The sequence below is a fragment of the Ranitomeya variabilis genome, chromosome 1, assembly GCF_051348905.1.
Source record: "Ranitomeya variabilis isolate aRanVar5 chromosome 1, aRanVar5.hap1, whole genome shotgun sequence".
Lineage (NCBI taxonomy): Eukaryota > Metazoa > Chordata > Amphibia > Anura > Dendrobatidae > Ranitomeya > Ranitomeya variabilis.
The window spans coordinates 359,799,169-359,820,457 of NC_135232.1; the positions used below are offsets into that span (position 1 = coordinate 359,799,169).

General features: G+C 42.7%; 2 protein-coding genes across 3 annotated transcripts in view; one reads left to right on the forward strand and one right to left on the reverse strand.

Moving 5' to 3' along the window:
• ROR2 (receptor tyrosine kinase like orphan receptor 2) overlaps positions 1-21,289 on the reverse strand; it is a 241,288-nt gene that overhangs the window by 39,827 nt on the left and 180,172 nt on the right. Inside the window, exons 3-4 of the mRNA XM_077299925.1 lie at positions 1,011-1,298; positions 315-345 (exon numbers count right to left, since the gene is read on the reverse strand). Coding sequence (XP_077156040.1) covers positions 315-345; positions 1,011-1,298 — 319 coding nt within the window. The remainder of the gene's footprint in view (positions 1-314; positions 346-1,010; positions 1,299-21,289) is intronic.
• The window catches only part of LOC143818798 (histone-lysine N-methyltransferase SETMAR-like), an 83,407-nt gene that overhangs the window by 12,362 nt on the left and 49,756 nt on the right, over positions 1-21,289 (forward strand). The window lies entirely within an intron of this gene.

Below are 21,289 nucleotides of genomic sequence, written 5' to 3' on the forward strand. Positions count from 1 at the left end.
GGCTTTGACTTTAGATCCGTCTTATGAATAATTCATAGGTATGACGGAACTGCTCACTTTAGCCTAATGTTCTGCAGTTTGTACTGTGGGAGTTCTTTTGGGATTGTGTAGTAAGTAAAATAAATTCCTTGTGTTGGGTACATATGTTTAGTTTCAGCCATTACACAGGCCCTTGTACACTTGTGTCTAGTTTATTGCAGTTTGTGAACTCCGAGTCCAATATAAACTAACAATCGCTCACATTTCTAATTAATTCTAGAATGCTATGGCAAAATATTCATTCATGAATTTAACAGCAGAAAAATTACACTTACTGAATGTTAGGGTTTGGGCTGTGGGTAGGACCTGAATAAACAAATAGAAAATGTATATTTATTATAATCGTACATTATAAGCCAAAACGCAACACTATGCAATAAAAGTCATATCTATGCTTTAAGCAAAACAAAATTCACTCATTAAAATGAATATGTAATCAGGTATTTGGCATCTAATCTGAGAACAACATCATGTATGGGCAGAGACCCAGATTCTAGTGATTTGTCACTTATTGGGCTGCTTCCTGTAATTTTGTTAAAATCATTGTTTTATGAACAGGAGATTATCACTGAAGGACTAGTAAATCTGCTGCCATGCAGCCCTCCATATTCATGAGCTCTGTATAACCCTGCCTCAACCACTGATTCTTGGCTTTCTGCCTATGCACAGTGTACACAAAAGCTGCTAATCAGGGGTATGGGCGAGGTTATACAGAGCTCAGTATTCTGACAACTGGTAGATCTAACGCTGATAAATCTGTCATTTTATCAAATACGGAAAGCAGCAAAGGAAGTAGTACACTGCTGGAATCAGGATCTCTATCCCTATATCATGCTGCCATCAGATGGTGTAGTAAAAATCTGGTAACAGATTCCCTTATTATTCTCTACTCGTTAATTGGTAATTTCCATATTTTTCTACAAGTTTTTCCGCACATGTATTACAAGCCAAAACGCATATCTCCAACTTACCAAGCCTCACAAAGAGAACACCAGTTGCAGCAATAGTCTTGATACCATTGGTGGCGACGCACTGATAGTAGCCCGTGTCTGTAGTGTCAAGGTCTTGTATCCTTAGCCGTGAACCATAATCTGTTTTTCTTATGGTGATTCTCTTGGGTTCCTGCACCACTGGAGCATCATTCTTCAGCCACTTGACATTTGGTAGTGGATTTCCTGCCACTTTGCAATGAAGGGTAGCTGCTTGACCCTGGACAATGGTTATGTTGTTTACAGGTTCCAAAAATGTTAAAAAGTGTCCTGGAGGGATGAAGAAAAACATTCATTTGTACTGTGTAAAACGATATGAATTTGATATTTCTAATCCAATCTAACTTTCAGACCATCTTGCAAAATTAATAGTTATGTTTTATATTTAGTCAAATTTCTACGCTCATCAAGACTTAGATCTTAGAGGAGCTTGTCGAAAACATGTGTAATGCGAAGAAGATGGTGAAATCATCTTTTGCAAAGTGCCTGGGATTCTTGCAATCTCAAGAGATTGTGAACTATTCAACACATCAATCATAGTCATGTTTCCTTCTTGTCCATACCTGGGGGGACAAGCGCCTCGCACATAAAATGTGTGTTTGTATCGCTGGGAGCCTTTAAGCATGTGTGTGTTTGTGTATGCGCAGAAGAATGTATGAGGGAGATGTATAAGGCTGAACGGGAACACATCTGAGTGCTAACACAGATGTGTCTGGCATGGGACATTACCAGCTGGAAAGAGCAATTATTCGCTTGTTACAGATTCGACAGCAGAACAAAAACACAGCCCCAATCCTCACAAACTCAAGAAACTTCAAAGCCTTGGCAATTTGGTCATGTAGTTTTTGCCACTTATTCCTCCCTTTGTAAGAATAAAGTACAAGCTGTATAAATAAGTTCAGAGCAGAATGCTTATGTAACTAACACGCCTTGCGCCATAATTTCCCCTTTTGTAAGTAATGTCCATACACTAATAAGTCTACAGTAGCTGCAAATATTTATCCTGGAATAACAAATTACAGCCTCCTAATTGTAGAATACAACATCCAATAACATACACATATATGCCCCTACTACCTAATGGGAATATTAGGAGCGTTACTAATAAAGTAAAAGAATGTGTACGATATAGTCAGTAGCGCATCAAACACATCTGTGTCACACATATGCTCAGATTTAAGCTCAACTTGTGTCGATGTACATCACTGTGCAAAAGTTTTAAGCAAGAGGGAAAAAATGCTGCAATGTAAAAAATTTGTAAAAATATAAGTGTTAATAGTTTATTTTTTAGCAATAGGCAAAATACCGTTTGAATAAACAAAAGAGAAATATAAATCAAATCAATATTTGGTATGCCCATCCTTTGCCTTCAAAACATTCTCCTAAGTACACTTGCATACAGTTTTTAAAGAAACTTGGCAGTGAGGTTGTTCCAAACATCTTGGAGAAGTAACTACAGATCTACTGTGGACGCAGATCTGAAAACATCCATCTGTCTCTTCATGTGATCCCAGAGAGGCTCAATTATGTTGAGATCAGGGCTCTATAATCGCATCCAGGACTTCTTATTCTCCTTTACACTGAAAATTATTCCAATTGATATTGGATATATGTTTGGTGTTGTTGTCCTGCTGCAGAACAAATGGACTGCCAATTAGACACCTCCCTAATAGCACTGCATGTCTAAGTATCTCCTTGTATTTCTCAGCATTGAGGACACCAAGAAATGTGCATATTTGAGGACTGTAGATGCAGTAGACGGCCAAGGAAACTTAGTGAAGCATGCACATCATGCATACTTCCAAATACAAATCCACATACAAACTCAGATGTCCAGCAGTGCCATCAGCTCACAACTGATAGCAACCAGTGGGACACAGCTACACCCATCTACTGTTCGGAGAAGTCTAGCCACAAGTGGTTTTCATGGAAGAATTGTGTTACGGCTGGAACTTGTATGCGTTCCCACCACTGTGCTACTCACTGTGTTCGATGCTCTGTTTCATCATGTCTGGCCACAGTGCGAGTCCATGCAGCATTTCAAACTCTACTACATACAGTAATGTTCGAAAGTGTTGATATCCTTGAAATTATCCCAGAAAATAAAGTATTTCTCCCAGAAATTATTGCAATTACACATTTTTTATACACGTGTATTTAATTAAATAATTTTCTAGGAGAAATACTTCATTTTCTGGAACAATTTCAAGGGTGTCAATACTTTCGGCTATGAGAGTATCTCTAATGTCTCATCACCACTCTTGCTTTCCTCCTTTGCAAATCCCTTCACTGACTCACAATTTCCTAGCATATGCAGTTCAAACTACTAACACTGACCTACAAAGCCATCCATAACCTTTCTCCTCTGTATATCTCCAAACGAATCTCTCAATATCTTCCCTCACGTAATCTCCGCTCCTCCCAAGACCTCCTTTTCTCCTCCACACTTATTTGCTCCTCACCCAATCACCTCCAAGACTTCTCCCAAATATCCCCCATCCCCTGGAATTCTGTGCCAACACGTCCGATTATCCTCTACATTCGGATCCTTCAGACGGAACCTGAAAACCCATTTCAAGAAAGCCTACAGCCTGCAATGACCACGCTGCCATCTCAACACCACCGGAGCTACTGCAACCCAGGGCTGTGGAGTCGGAGTCATGGAGCTGGAGCCCATTTATAAAATGGACCGACTCCTAAAATATAAAATAAATTGGGTACAGTAGTTCAATGCAGTTTGTGGGGAATATTTTTTTCATAAGAATTTGGGAAAGTTATGAAATTTCATATAAATGTCTGTCCTATTACTGATCTAAGGTCTAGACCTTTAGCTGAGATGAATCTGTGCGGCAGTTTATGTTCATGATAAGTAGTGAAGCTCCTCCTCTACAGATAAGGGGAAAAATAAACATACAGGGAAGGAAAGCCTACATTCATCTCAGAATTTCTGGAGTGAACAGGAAAGCAGGATTAAAGAAGGTAAGTACGGTACTTCCTAAAGCATATCTAAACTTTCAATAAACTGTGCATAAATCAATAGTCCAGTATATGTTGTCTCTGTATGCTTGATGTTTTAGTTTGTTTTTCCTCTTAGCTCATGTTTGGAGAAATTAGCTGCTATGATGACTTATATACACTATACATAGAATATAAATGGAAAAAAATGTTTTCTAACATCTCAAATTCGGAAATACAGTAACAGGATCGATGTGGACATATATATTTGCGTGTGTGTGTGTTCTGGAATGTGATTCAGCATAGATATTACTACATTAGAACAGCAAAATGATTCTTTACAAGTAGATGATCTTGTTGAAGCTGCTTCACACCTCTTTCCTAATCATCACATGCGCTGTGTTGTGCACACGCTGCAGCTGGCAATAAGAGATAGTCTGCAAGAGGGACACGCTGGAACTCTGATTAGCAAAGTGAGGAAATTGGTTATTGCTGCCAGAACCCCTAAAATTTATTCCAGCTTGAAGAGACATGTTGGAAAAAGGGCAGTTGTGGATCAAGCCACTCAGTGGGGCAGCACCTATTTAATGATTGAGCGATTGCTGGAGCTGAAACCATTCCTTGTAGATATGGCCAACCCTCAGGTAACACTACATGAAGGTAAATGGACACAGGTGGCTGAATTGAAGGAATTGCTTCATCACCCATTTACAGTGACCAAAAAGTTACAAGCTGAGGATTTAACTCCTGGCATTTTTATAAAGGAGTGGAAGAACTTGTTGTTTTGCCTGTCCCAAAGAGGAGGTTTAATCGCAGATGGCATTGCTGCTTCAATGAAATGGAGAGAGACACTGCTACTAGAAAATAAAATTCTTCTGGCAGCTGTTTATGTGGACCCGAGGCATTGTATATTGCTAGATGATCAACAGCTTACTAAAGGAAAAGAAGCTTTGATTGATGTAGCAGTTAGGATGAGTGGGCTACAGGACGGCTAAGAGCAAGAGGACTCGGGTCCTGCCAGTACTGCTGCTGCCGTTCCTTCATCCTCATCAGATGAGGAGTTTGATTTCGACAAGTATTTGGATGACATGGAGCAGGGAAAAAGATTCCACTCCCATAGAAAACAGACTGATCATATTTCAGCAAAATTTTTCACTTGATCTCAAAGAAGTAGAAGAGTTCAACCATTCATCAAAATTGCTAAATAGATAGATATACACACTGGCGCTTGCCTACTCGAGAAAGGAAGTGCAATTAATCTGAGATGCAGCTGGTGAAAATAACAGGCTTTGTGCCAGCTCCTGTAGAAATACTGGTTTAGGTAAATAATAACGGATCAATAACTGAGATAGATTGAATCGTGTATACTCACACAATAGACGAGATGTCTATTCATCTGATCACTGGGCTTCACTAGTAAGTGCCCCATATCTCGTATCTAGCATTTAGCCTCAGACGGGACCAATGATAACTGTTAAAACCATTTATTTAGTGCACACCTCCAGTGTCTTCATTGATTGAGCCATTACCACTCATTTACCCCTGTCTTGCTACTCCTGCTCATACCGCACACCCAGCTGCTTAATTGACCAACGCATTAGCCAGCAGGTCCAACCATCCTGTCAAATCAGCACTCAGCACTTTATTTTAGCGCTATCTCCCTTTTTCATGGAGTCCTACATGCACCAGTGAGTATATTGCTTCCTTAATCAGTAGATAGTTCAATTACATTTATATATATATATATATATATATATATATATTTTTTTTTTTTTTAAACAATACATTTATTTATTCTATTATGATTTTTTCACCACTAATTTCATCAGCCTTACTATCCAAACGGATGAACAATTACATTCATCTCTGAGCATGCTCCATACAGACTCGTCTATTGTGTGAGTATACACGATTCAATCTATCACAGTTATTGCGTGGTGATCCGTTATTATTTACCATTCATCAAAATTGACTGTGCACAAGGCAATTCCTTTATACCCTGAAATTGTTAAGAGATGTTGCCCATGTGGTTACTGCTTTGCCACCAACCCAAGTTACTATAGAGAGGTTGTTCTCTAGCCTTAAAATAATTAGGTCAGATTTGAGGTCATCTATAAAGGAGGATCTGATGGAGGCGATACTATTTCTCAGAACAAATTCATAGACATCACAAATGCTATTCAATATGTTTTTGTTGAAAACTTTTTTCCACTTACTGCAGAGTGTATAATAAATTGTAAATATGCAAAGTTTTTTTGTTCTAAAGTTGTATTCCAATAAATATATTTTATGTTCTATCTAAATGGCTTGATTATTGTATCATAATAAAGATTAAAAGCCAGATGTTACCATTTTACTACAGTAAATTTATCACTTAAACTTAAACATGAGCCATGTATGAGGGAGTCGGAGTCGTGGAGTCGGTGTCATGGGAATTGAGGAGTATGAGTTGGAGTCGGAGGTTTGGCTTACCGACTCCACAGCCCTGGTGCAACCCCCTACTTACTGTCTACTTTCCCATCATCCTGTAGAATATAAGCCCGCAAGGGCAGGGTCTTCTTCCCTCTGTACCAGTCTACCATTGTTAAGTTTTTCTACTGTAAGTTATTTTTGTGTTTTGATGTAACTCCTTCTCATGTACAGCACCATAAAATCAATTGTGCTATATAAAAAATTATTAATAATAATAATCTTGACTATTGACTGGTGGATGCAGCCAGATCCTGCAGGAATTTAACCCTGCTGTATCCTGCAGGGTTTGAATTTCCCCAGCCAATCACCAACCAGCAGGTGCTTAGTCAGCCAGCTCCTCCCTCGTCACTTTTGTCTGAGCTTAAGTTCCACTTTGCTGTTAGTATCTAGTTCCAGTCAAGGTGCTTTGTTGTTTATCCCTCTCATTACTGACCCATGTTGTCTTCTCGTCCTGTCTGTTCTCTCTATTCCTGACCTTGGCTAGGTATCCAGAAAATGTACTGCCTGCCCCAACTCCGCACTGTCTAGCTACGCTTGTCTTGCTCCTCTGTACCTCGCATACCTGCTGTGACCAATGGGTCACCTACTGCAGGTCTGGACAATGCTCTGGAGTAGCACTTGGTGGCTATTTTGCAACATCCTCATCATCAGAGGAGCTACTGAAGACCAGGTAGACATTTAGTCACACCCCTCCAGGGTAAGCCCAGCCAATGGTGCAGTGGGTCCACCAGCACCAGCGTTTCAAATTGTATCCAAAATGCAATACCTTCCACATGAAGATGAAATGGCACAACTATGCACGAAAACACAAGAACTGTAGGGCATAAAAATGGCACCAGGTTCTTTTGATTTATGGCAATAACAGAAGGCAGTTTGGTTCCTTAGGGCTGGAGAATGGTACAATAATCAAAGGTCTACAAAATAAATATTTTTTGTAATCATTGCAGGTGACTTTGTACTTTTCTAAATTATCTTTTTGTCCTGATTTAAAAAATGTACAGTATATAGTTTTTCTGTAGCACGTATCGTTTCAATGGAGCAGCATCATTATTATAAGGTATAGGAAATATACTGGCGACATTAAGAAAAATCTACATATCAGAAAAAAATGCTTCACCTTACAAGACAGTTTTTATTGAACCAAAATAATTTCACGAGCAAAATAGAAACCTAAATACACTGTGTTCCAAATTATTATGCAAATTGGATTTAAGTGTGATAAAGATTTAATTGTTTTGTTTTTCAAATAAACTCGTGGATGGTATTGTGTCTCAGGGCTCAATGGATCACTGAAATCAATCTTAAACACATGGGATAGTTAGTTTTCCAGGTGATTCTAATTAAAAGAAAACTACTTAAAAATGATGTTCCACATTATTAAGCAGGTCACAGTTTTCAAGTAACATGGGAAAGAAAAAGGATCTCTCTGCTGCTGAAAAGCATCAAATAGTGCAGTGCCTTGGTGAAGGGATGAAAACATTAGAAATTTCCCCAAAACTTAAGCGTGATCATCGTACTGTTAAGAGATTTGTGGCTGTATCTGAGCACAGATGTGTTTGTGCTGATAAAGGCATAATGAGGAAGATTTCTGCCAGGCAAGTTCATCGGATTAAGAGAGCAGCAGCTGCTAAAAAGCCATTACAAAGCAGCAAACAGATATTTGAAGCTGCTGGTGCCTCTGGAGTCCCTCGAACCTAAAGGTGTAGGCTCCTTCAAAGGCTTGCTGTGGTGCTTCAATCTACTATTCAGCCACCCTTAAACAGTGTTCACAAGCAGAAATCGTTGCATTGGACCCACACATACATGAAGACTAATTTCCAAACATTCTTGTTTACTGATAAGTGTTGAGCAACCCTGGATGGTCCAAATGGATGGAGTAGTGGATGGTTGGTGTATGACCACCATGTCCCAACAAGGCTGCAACAACAGCAAGGAGGTGAAGGAGTCATGTTTTGGGCCGGAATCATGGAGAAACAGCTGGTAGGGCCCTTTAAGGTTCCTGAAGGTGTGAAAATGACCTCTGCAAACTATATAGAGTTTCTGACTGACAACTTTCCTCCATGGTATAAAAAGCAGAAATGTGCCTTCAGGAGCAAAATCATCTTCATGCATGACAATGCACCATCTCATGCTGCAAAGAATACATCTGAGTCATTGGCTACTATGGGCATAAAAGGAGACAAACTCATGGTGTGGCCACCATCTTCCCCTGACCTCAACACTATAGAGAACCTTTGGAGTATCATCAAGCAAAAGATCTATGAGGGTGGGAGGCAGTTCACATCAAAACAGCAGCTCTGGGAGGCTATTTTGACTTCATACAAAGAAATACAAGCAGAAATTCAATGGATGCAGGAATTGTGAAGGTGATATCAAAGACGGGTTCCCATGGTAACATGTAACTTGGCCTGTTAGGATGTTTTGGAGTTAAATAGCTTATTGTTCAGTGAATGTGACCTCCTAATGCTGCAAATTCCACAAATGAGCATTTTCAGTTCTTTGAGGCTGGAGTCACACTTGGCGTAAGACAATACGCCACGTATTATACGTCCGTACTACGGCCGTAATACGGAGAAATGTTCCCAAAATATTGATCCGTAGTCAGGGTGTGTCAGCGTATTTTGCGCATGGCATCCTCCGTATGTAATCCGTATGGCATCCGTACTGCGAGATTTTCGCGCAGGCTTGCAAAACCGACATCTAATGGATTTATGTGCTCAAATGTTCTTTAAAACATATATACAGTATATATATATATATATATATATATATATATGTCATTGAGACACATATATATATATTCTGTATTTAGATTTCATTCAGCGCGATATCTGTGAACAGCCGGTAATTCAATTGCCGGCTTTTCATTTCTCCTGCACAAACCCGACAGGATATGAGACATGGTTTACACACAGTAAACCATCTCATATCCCCTTTTTTTTGCATATTCCACACTACTAATGTTAGTAGTGTGTATGTGCAAAATTTCAGCGCTGTAGCTGCTGAAATAAAGGGTTAAATGGCGGAAAAAATTGGCGTGGGCTCCCGCGCAATTTTCTCCGCCAGAGTGGTAAAGCCAGTGACTGAGGGCAGATATTAATAGCCAGGAGAGGGTCCACGGTTATTGGCCCCCCCGTGGCTAAAAACATCTGCCCCCAGCCACCCCAGAAAAGGCACATCTGGAAGATGCGCCTATTCTGGCACTTGGCCTCTCTCTTCCCACTCCCGTGTAGCGGTGGGATATGGGGTAATGAAGGGTTAATGCCACCTTGCTATTGGAAGGTGACATTAAGCCAGATTAATAATGGAGAGGCGTCAATTATGACACCTATCCATTATTAATCCAATTGTTGGAAAGGGTTAAAAAACACAAACACACATTATTAAAAAGGATTTTAATGAAATAAACACAGCGGTTGTTGTAATAATTTATTGTTCTCGCAATCCATTTCCAGGCCCTCGCTTGGCAAAATAATAAACGCACAAGATACATACCTTCTGATGTCCGATCACGTCCCACGAAGTAATCCATCTGAAGGGGTTAACTAATATTACAGGCACGAGCTGCGATAAACCACTCGCTCGTGCCTGTAATCCCCGGGTGCTGAAAGGAAAGCTGGATCTGTACTTACATTGAGTCGCGGTGATGCGCCCTCTGGTGGATGTTCTCATGAACTGCAGCCTGGGAACTTTTTCCCACGCTCCAGGTCATATGAGGACATCCACCAGGGGGCGCATCACCGCGACTGAAGGAAATGTAGGTCAATGACCTACATTTCATTCATTCGCCGGGGGATTACAGACACGAGCACCGCTGCATTTAGCAGGGCTCCTGCCTGTAATATTAGTTAACCCCTCCAGATGGATTACATCGTGGGACGTGATCTGACATCAGAAGGTATGTATATTGTGCGTTTATTATTTTGCCAAGCGAGGGTTTGCAAATGGATTGCGAGAACAATAAATTATTACAACAACCGCTGTGTTTATTTCATTAAAATCCTTTTTAATCGTGTGTGTGTGTGTTTTTTAACCCTTTCCTACAATTGGATTAATAATGGATAGGTGACATAATTGACGCCTCTCCATTATTAATCTGGCTTAATGTCACCTTCCAATAGCAAGGTGGCATTAACCCTTCATTACCCCATATCCCACCGCTACACGGGAGTGGGAAGAGAGTGGCCAAGTGCCAGAATAGGCGCATCTTCCAGATGTGCGTTTTCTGGGGTGGCTGGGGGCAGATGTTTTTAGCCGGGGGGGGCCAATAACCATGGACCCTCTCCTGGCTATTAATATCTGCCCTCAGTCACTGGCTTTACCACTCTGGCGGAGAAAATTGCGCGGGAGCCCACGCCAATTTTTTCCGCCATTTAACCCTTTATTTTAGCAGCTACAGCACCCAAATTTTGCACATACACACTACTAACATTAGTAGTGTGGAATATGCAAAAAAAATGGGGATATGAGATGGTTTACTGTATGTAAACCATGTCTCATATCATGTCGGGTTTGTGCAGGAGAAATGAAAAGCCGGCAATTGAATTACCGACTTTTCACTAACACCGCTGCGTATTTCTCGCAAGTCACACTGCAGGTCCGTGTGGAATCCGTATTTTTCTCGCCCCCATAGACTTTCATTGGCGTATTATTTGCGCAATACGCTGACAAACGCAGCATGCTGCGATTTTGTACGGCCGTAGAAAGCCGTATAATACTGAACCGTAATATACGGCTAATAGGAGCAGCCCCATTGAGAATAATTGTGCCGTATGTAATGCGAGTTTTACGGACGTAGTTTCTGCGCTCTTACGTCCGTAAAACTCGCATGTGTGACCCCGGCCTAAAACATATCAAATGTCTAGAAATTCTACTGTGCCTAATAATTTGGAACAGTGCATTTTAAGTTTTTATTCATTTTGGAGATTATACTGTTATCATTGGGAGGTTTATTCAATAAAATTCAATGTATAATCTAACGGGTGATTACTTTTATTAGACTTACTGTCATTTGCACCAACCATTTAGAAAAATCAGAGAAAAATGTCATTTGCATAATAATTTGGAACATAGTGTATGAGCATAAATTAAAAGTGCTTAATACATTAGACTGTTGTTGATACGATTTTTCAGGGTTGTCCCTATATAACATCCAACTGTGATCTGCCATCATTGAGTCATTCCAAAAACCCTGGTAGCGATGTTCCATTACTTTAATGTCCTGGTGAACCCGCTCGCCTTGTTCATCGCTTACATCCCAAAGATTTTGAGGGAAGAAATCTAAATGTGAATGCAAAAAGTGCATTTTCGGAGACATGCGACATCCAAGACACTGGTATGCATTTAGCAGTTCCTCAACACCTTCAATATACTCGTATTCTGGAGATTTTTGTTTTCCTAAGAAGTTTTCACAGATCCACTTGAAGCTTTTCCAAGATCTCAATTCCTTATCATTTAGAGTTCCTTCAAACACCCCATTCCTTTAGTTTTGCTGGTGAAATGCAGAATTTCTGTGAAATGTACTGGAACCCTTGTGAATATGTCTTTCCCATGGCTTTCACAAAGTTTTTAATCAATCCCAACTTTATATGTAGTGGAGGAAGAAAGATTTTTGTTGGAGCAACTAAAGGATTATGCTGAACATTGTCTCTACCTGGAGCATAGATGTTTCTCTGTCCCCAATCATGACAAACATAATGCTCTACAGTATTTCTACTGTCCCATAAACACAAGCAGCAACAATATTTTGTGAAACCTCCTTGCATTCCCATTAGCAGACCAATCACTTTCAAATCTTCATTCCATTGATGATGTTTATATTGTATAGCATCCAAAACAGCTGACAGATTTTCATAACTTTTCTTCAGATGACATGAGTGAGCAATAGGGATTGATGGTTTCATATTTCCATTGTGAAGCAACACTGCTTTCAGACTTCTATTACTCTTGACTCAGTTCTTCAAAGAGGCCATTCACATTGCTACAGTACACCATTGGTCCGTCAACTGTGAAAAATTGTGTTAAAGTTTTTTTCGTAATAACACACTTTGACATCATCATGAAGAAGATTCTTCTGTTTCAATCTAGATGCAAGAAGTTCAGCTTTATCTTTTGACAATGAAAGGTCTCTGATCATTTAAAGGGAACCTGTCACCCCCAAAATTGAAGGTGAGCTAAGCCCACCAGCATCAGGGGCTTATCTACAGCATTCTGGAATGCTGTAGATAAGCCCCCGATGTATCCTGAAAGATGAGAAAAAGAGGTTAGATTATACTCACCCGGGGTGGTCCCGCTGCGGTCTGGTCCGATAGGCGTCGCGGTCCTGGGCCTTCCATCTTCTTACGATGACGTCCTCTTCTTGTAGTCATGCTGCGGCTCCGGCTCAGGTGTACTTTGTCTGCCCTGTTGAGGGCAGAGCAAAGTACTGCAGTGCGCAGGCGCCAGGAAAGGTCAGAGAGGCCCGGCACCTGCGCACTGCAGTACTTTGCTCTGCCCTCAACAGGGCAGACAAAGTACGCCTGCGCCGCAGCGTGAATACAAGAAGAGGACATCATTATAAGAAGATGGGAGGCCCCGGACCGCGAATGCTGTAGATAAGCCCTTGATGCTGGTGGGCTTAGCTCACCTTCGATTTTGGGGGTGACAGGTTCCCTTTAATTCAAGTTGAGTAAAGCGTCCTGGCTGTTCTGCTGCTCCATCAGGTACATACTCATCTTGACTTAAGGTCTCCATGTCTTCGCCAGTAGCTTCAGCTCCATAGTCTTCCTATTCTACTTCATTTTCATCCAATCCAGACAACGGAGATACCAGAAACTGGCAAGGTAACATCACGTGGAACTGGCCTAATCGCAGATTCAAGTTCAGGGTAATTAATCTTGCTTGTTCTTTGTAGAAAAGCCCTTCAGTTTGACAAAACAAAAGTAACAGTCATCACTATGATTTTTGGGTTCTCTTCAAATCATGGTAACAGCAAATGGCATAGCCACTTTCATCATATTCAACCAGTCACCAAGGCCATTTGAATAATTTGAGCATATCACATGAGGGGTACAGCTTTTGTCTTGATCACCAAGTGGACACTTAAAGTACATCTGGTACATCTTTTTAATATCATGAGTGATTGAACGTACTTGGCCTTTAGGTGTAAAAGAACCACACATAGCAGAATCTGTTCGGATGATTGATACACTGTCGGGGCATATTTTTCCTTTAAAGTAGATCAAACAGTAGAGTAAGTTCAGTTCAATGGTGGTGACAAACTTAAAAAAATGCGATGAGCCGGATGACTATATGTAGATATTTCCCCAGAGATGACAGTTTGTATTTAGAACTGATTTTACTGGAGGTAATCTGGTAGATAACTATATACAGTTGTGAGGTAAACAGGTCAGCTTCTTCCTTGTAGACGAACATTTGCAGACAGGCAGTTTCTCAGTGTGATTTTGGCTGCTTTCAGGTTCTCCCTCTGTGGAGACCCTCACTCAGTTACACCTCAGTGGCTGAGCTGTTTTCTTCCCTCTGAGGTGACTTGCCCTCCCAGAAATGTAGTGAAAATCCTCTCACAATGGCGGTTGTCTGCTGTCTTCCCTTCTATCTACCTGTCAGGGCTCAGATTCCTGTAGTGGCCTGTCTCCTGTCAGGGTCTCACATACCAGTCCTTGCTGCCATCACCATCCTTTTCTGACTGACTCAAATCTTACCGCCTCATAACAGTCAGCTCCTCCCCATAACATGTGACTTTCGTTGGTTGACTGCACAATCAATTCTCCTTCCCATAAAACTCACTAAAACCTTTACTGATGTTGCCCCTGTAAGAAAATGTACAAGTAAGACAAGCAAAGAAATGGGAATAACATAGGAAAAACCACATACATTGAAAATGCAGAAATAACGTAATAACAAAAATACTTATATCTCAGAAACTTTATGTGATAGAGCAAAACTAAGCATATTTTTGGAATCAGTACATCAAACTCCATAAAACAGACATATTACCTTTGCTGACGATTATTTTGTGTTGACCAGTGAATGAGTGTCTGCAGACAAGTGTGGAGCATGGTGGCAGCTTATTTTAAGTTTAGGGCTGCATTCCACTAAATGAAGCTGGGGACTGGGTCAGGATTAATGATGTCCTCAATACTGAGAAAATTTGGCAGATATTTATCCATTATACAGTACCGTCAGTGGGGCATCTAATGGACTCCAAAATTATTCTGCTGCAGGATTCATGACACCAAACATACAGCCAATGTCATTAAGAGCTATCTTCAGTGTAAAGAAGAACAAGGAGTCCTGGAAGTTATGATATGACATCCAAAGAATCCTGGTCTCAGCGCCATCAAGTTTGTCTGGGATTACATAAAGAGACTTGCGCAAGCCTTCATCCATCGATCTGTGGATAGTTCTCTAGGATATTTGTAGCAACTGACCTACTGAATTCCTTCAAAAACTGTATGTACTGTAGTTAGAAGAGTTGATGCTTTGTACAGTACGGTATATCTGAATATACTTATTGCACCTACAGTGGCTACCATAGTATGAATTAAATGATGGTGCGTTTTATAAGGTTTTTTTTATTAGAACTGATAAGCATTAGAGATTTTGGACAATTAACAAGGTGATAAGATAGATAAGGAATGATTGTCTACTGAATAATCATTTTGCTGACGCAGACATTCACCTTTTAGTCCATAATGGATATCACAATAATTCAAACTGGCCATGCATGTTCAATGGCAGCGAGCAATAGATGAATGATGATTCTGGGAAAGATATTTCAAACAAAGGTCATTTGTGGACAAAGAACTTTTCCTCTGACTATTGACGAAAAATTTCAAGCATGACCGAAGATGAAGGTGTGTCATAGGTCAGCTAAAACAAAAAGGCAGAAACTGTGGAAAAGTTGACCAGTGATGTTGGCTTTTTCCTGTCAGGTGCCAACTGTTTATACCAACAGACAGATCTGCATTCCAGTAATGGAAGCCCAGACCACAGATCACAGCAAAGAACCATTTTTTTTTCTTTCTTTCATTTGTATCTGCAGCGCCCCAGAGTCCTGGTCGTTGCAGTACTGATGCTCCGCCATTAAGGGGAGTGATGGTAGGTCTGATGGCACTGAAGGAGTTCACCTGACCAGGTATCACAGACACCAATGCACTTCACAGTCTGGCCTCCAGGGGGAGCTAAGGGCGCTATGTATTAGGCCACTCCTCACAATCTGGTAAAACTGGGGGTTAGATAGGAAGTTAGTGAAAAGCTGACTGGGAATCGAACAGGCAACATCCTGTGGCAGAGGGTGTTGCGGGGAGAGACTCAGGGGGGTCCTTGTCAGGCGTGGGATCCTGGCCGAGACCTAGCGAACCAGAGAGAACGTAAAGGGACCGCGCCTGCACCTCCTTGCGGCGGTGTCCGGAGAAAGGATAAGAAGCGAGGTGTATTGAGGAGGGTGAGAAACGAGATCAACGCAACAAGGAGAAACGCCAGTAGCAGTCGTGCTGTAAGACCGAGGCAACATCCTACTGAGGCGCGCAGCCGGTGGCCGGAAACGCCGAGGAAGTATAGAGCTCCAGGCCTAACTTCAAACCTACGGCAGGACAGTCAGTTATAGGCGGGCTGTCTCACCCTAATCACCTAAGAAGACATAGGGGGCAACATTTGGAGAGGGGCGACTCTAGGGTCCCGGAAGAACTCCGAGCCTACCCGTCATACGGGTGCGTCCTAGCCATATAATCTGGGGGGACGAAGCAGAACATCTTGATCGAGTTGTGAGGGAACTTCAGAAACAGACACAACAGTTGTGGGGACTATCCCGTAAGCACCGCAGGGGAGGACCGCAACACACAAGCGCTAAAAGGTAGGCACAGATTTCCACCTGCAAAGGGAGCTCTGGAGGTGCCATTGGACCGGCCGGACTCTCACCGCCCGGTTAACCGTATTCCAGACTGAGGATCCTGAGCCTTCAGTAAAGAGGTAAAGAGACTGCAACCTGGTGTCCTCGTTAATTACTGCGACCGGCACTGCACCACATCATCACCACCACCCACACATCGAACTGTTATTCCTTTACTGGATCCCCCTTAACAGGGTCACAGGCCGGGGTCTAGCCACCGTGACATCGCCAGAGCCAGAAGGGAGACCCGGTACTTAGGACTCGGTGGCCCTGTGGCAGGGGGCGCTCCAACTTGGCATCACGAACAGGATGTACTTAAGCCTGAAGAATCAGGTCATGTGTGCCTTGGAACTGTGACTTATTGTGCTTGGACTGTGACTTATCGCAAAGACTGTGGATTGCCATTTGCCGCCAAAACCGCCGCCATTATAGCGCTAAGGAGAGCGCAGGAGAAGAAGAAGGGTGTGGAAGTGGGCGTAAACAAGCTGAAGAGCGTGAAAGGCAATGGTCGCCCAGTCTAACTATTTCTGCCCCTTGAGGACGTGTCCGTCAGCAGCCGAGATCCGCCTCCTCATCCTCAATGGAGGGCGGAGACAACAAAAACGAAACCGCCCACGAAGGAGAGAGCAGGAAAAGGACCAGGAAGAAGAAGTCAGCGACATGGAGGACGCCATGGCGAGCCACCCGGAGCCGCAGCGTGGGGTAGGAGCAGAGGACTCCCCCAGCTACCCGGAGGGGCACCGCAACCAGGCCTCCACTGCTGATATTGACTTCCTGCAGGCCGGAATGGATGAACTCGGCGACCAACTCCGGCGGACGCAGCTGAGCACTGAGGCCGGGTGGAAGAAGACCTTCATCGGGAGCCTCATCAGACGTCTGTTGGCAGCCTCGTCTGGTCCGGAGCAAGAAAGAAGTTCCAGCGCTCCGAAGCCAGAAAGCAAGGCCCTGCCGGAAAGCGAGGTGCTGCAAACGGAGATGACAATGCTGCAGCGCAAGGCCCTGCAACTAGCGTTCCAGACCCCAGCGGAGACGGAGCAGATCGGCACCGGAGGGACCGCATCTGAAGCAGGTATGAAGAACGACCCTGCCTCGCCAGCAGAGGACTTGCTGATAGGCCCCGTCGCGGCACCCCCTCTCCCTGGGACCTACAGACTCCGGCGCCTTACACCCTGGGATCGAGCCACGGGTATGGAGCACTTCTTAAAGGCCCCGATCTCGCCGATCACCTTGCCGAGCGAGGTCTATGCGGAGCTACGGTCGCCAGAGCGAGAGTAAACCTCGATGCCATGGATATGTAAATAGTTAACTGCTTGTTTCCCTGCTTTTTGCTGCTTTAAACCCGACTAGGGTTATTCTTAAAGGGATCCCTCCGTTTACCCGGGATCCCTATTGCTTTTATTTTTGCTTTTATTTTCCTTTTTGCTCCCTGTTCACCCATGTTATAAAGACTACCGAATCATGGACGGCGAATGATTCACAAACTGTTTTGTAAATAGTTTGCACCTTCTTAAAGGTGCCCTCTACTGGTTTTACAAAGAAAAGGACTCTTTGCGAAGAAACTGTTCTTGGAAACAGCACCGGAGTCCTTGCTGTATACGAACTTGCAGATTGAGAAGTTGCACTACCTCCGAGAGACTTGGTCCCTTCTTAAAGGGGACGTTCACCAATAGCACTTAAAGTCGAATAATGCTTACATGTCAAAGTTATATGTAGAAAGCTAGTTAAATTGTAAGAGATGCTTAATAATGTGTTAGAGAATGAGGACAGGAAGTGAACCCGTATGGGGTTAGTCGGTGAGTCCTCCTAGGAGCCATACAGAGATGGCTCAGCGATCTTGAACTGAGAGATGGATGATACGTTCTATACTGTGTATAGTAGCAGAAAGGCAGTAGGCCCGGGCGGAAAGGGGCGGTCCTGCAACAGAGCGAGAGGCAGCAGGCCTGGGGCAGATAGACAGGCGGTCCTGCAGATGTAAAGATGGAAAATGAAGAAAAGTTGATTAGCCTTATAGTGTTTTATAAGAAGGTCTTTAGTGGATTCAGCGTATACGTCCTTAAAGGCGACGTTAAATTATTGTTCAAAAATTTGCACTTAGTAGAATACCCGGTTGGGTCAGAAAAGTTATTTATAGTATGTTATTTAAAGTATTTAACCATGTTTGCAACGTTCAAGTGTCCTCACGTCCCCTAAAGGGAAGCTCTGTTAAAAGTTTACTTGTTTATTGCATTTCAAAGATTGTATGTCTTTTTGCTGACATGTATTGTTGTTTCTTCCCAGTCCAGGAGTACTGGATTTAACCGGGGGGGAGTGCAGCGCCCCAGAGTCCTGGTCGTTGCAGTACTGATGCTCCGCCATTAAGGGGAGTGATGGTACGTCTGATGGCACTGAAGGAGTTCACCTGACCAGGTATCACAGACACCAATGCACTTCACAGTCTGGCCTCCAGGGGGAGCTAAGGGCGCTATGTATTAGGCCACTCCTCACAATCTGGTAAAACTGGGGGTTAGATAGGAAGTTAGTGAGAAGCTGACTGGGAATCGAACAGGCAACATCCTGTGGCAGAGGGTGTTGCGGGGAGAGACTCAGGGGGGTCCTTGTCAGGCGTGGGATCCTGGCCGAGACCTAGCGAACCAGAGAGAACGTAAAGGGACCGCGCCTGCACTTCCTTGCGGCGGTGCCCGGAGAAAGGATAAGAAGCGAGGTGTATTGAGGAGGGTGAGAAACGAGATCAACGCAACAAGGAGAAACGCCAGTAGGAGTCGTGCTGTAAGACCAAGGCAACATCCTACTGAGGCGCGCAGCCGGTGGCCGGAAACGCCGAGGAAGTATAGAGCTCCAGGCCTAACTTCAAACCTACGGCAGGACAGTCAGGTGTAGGCGGGCTGTCTCACCCTAATCACCTAAGAAGACATAGGGGGCAACATTTGGAGAGGGGCGACTCTAGGGTCCCGGAAGAACTCCGAGCCTACCCGTCATACGGGTGCGTCCTAGCCATATAATCTGGGGGGACGAAGCAGAACATCTTGATCGAATTGTGAGGGAACTTCAGAAACAGACACAACAGTTGTGGGGACTATCCCGTAAGCACCGCAGGGGAGGACCGCAACACACAAGCGCTAGAAGGTAGGCACAGATTTCCACCTGCAAAGGGAGCTCTGGAGGTGCCATTGGACCGGCCGGACTCTCACCGCCCGGTTAACCGTATTCCAGACTGAGGATCCTGAGCCTTCAGTAAAGAGGTAAAGAGACTGCAACCTGGTGTCCTCGTTAATTACTGCGACCGGCACTGCACCACATCATCACCACCACCCACACATCGAACTGTTATTCCTTTATTGGATCCCCCTTAACAGGGTCACAGGCCGGGGTCTAGCCACCGTGACATCGCCAGAGCCAGAAGGGAGACCCGGTACTTAGGACTCGGTGGCCCTGTGGCAGGGGGCGCTCCATATCCAAAACAACAACTTTCACATACAAACTATAAACATCAAGGCATTCAAGATATAACTTAACTGAAATCACTAATTTATGGCCAATTTAAAGAGAGTGTGTCATCAGAATATGCATTGTATAAATAAGGTTTTTTTTTGTGGCAAGTATGTATTGTTAAAATGTTGGCAATGTTTTTTTCTTCAGATCATAATCTGTATTAAAAAAACGCCAGATCTTGCATCTTTCTCACTCTCCACTAATGCAGTTGTTTCAGGAAATCCATATGTACATAAGCAGCAATAGTTTAAGAGAGCTCTAGTGACCAGTGTGAAAATTCTAAGATGTTTAATTCTGTCTTAAAAATACATGGATACAAAGTACAAAAAAACCTGATATAAATAATGGGTCATAAGAAATGTGTCATAAAAAATGGCAACAACTTAAAAAAAGTAAACTATCATTTCAGAATTTTATATTTATATATACGAGCGTATTTTTAATGGTATAACATATGAAAAATTATTTTAAAAGTTTTTATATTTTCAACTTCTAAACACTGGGGGGGAGTGATGAAAACCGAGTGTAATGCCGACTTACGACTGTAGTAAATGATATGCTGCATGACGGGCAGCACGGTGGCTCAGTGGTTAGCACTACAGTCGTGCAGCGCTGGGGTCCTGGGTTTAAATCCCACCCAGGACAACATCTGCAAGGAGTTTGTATGTTCTCTCAGTGTTTGCGTGGGTTTCCTCCGGGTTCTCCGGTTTCCTCCCACATTCCAAAGACATACGGATAGGGAATTTAGATTGTGAGCCCCATCGGGGACAGTGATGATAATGTGTGCAAACTGTAAAGCGCTGCGGTATATGTTAGCGCTATATAAAAATAAAGATTATTAAGATTATTATTATGTGTGTGACGTCACTCCTCCCCTGCCCTTCTGGGAGAATAAAGTTTAGGGTCACAGTGCGGAGCCATTTTGTTGGTGACTGCAATGTGACACAGAGAATCGGACAGTGTCACAGAAGTTCACTGGAAACACAATTCCTTTATTTGTGGGTGGGTTTAATTTACAATGCTCACTGTAATATAAAATTGCTAAAAATGATCTATCTTTATGATTCTCCATGACAGTGTGATTACAATGATACTGATTTTTTTAAATTTAATGTTGAAAAATATCAAAAGTTTAAAAAATACAAATAAAATTGGTTTGTGATTTGGTTAAAGTTGAATGTGCAGAGTTCAGTAAGTAGTGACAAAGTCATCTCTTCGGATGGGCTTTGCGTAGCCAACAGTAGAGCCTCATTCAGACATCACTGTATTGCAGACATCGGAGTAATTCCACAGCACTTTACAATTAAATCTCCAAGATCATATCCCAATATGTAGTAGGTGTAATAATATTAGTAAATAACTAAATTAGAAATGAAGTATAGTTCTTCTGCCTCACAATGTCATTCACCCCATGTGCAGAGCACTACACTAGCTTGGGTATCCATGGTTAAGACCA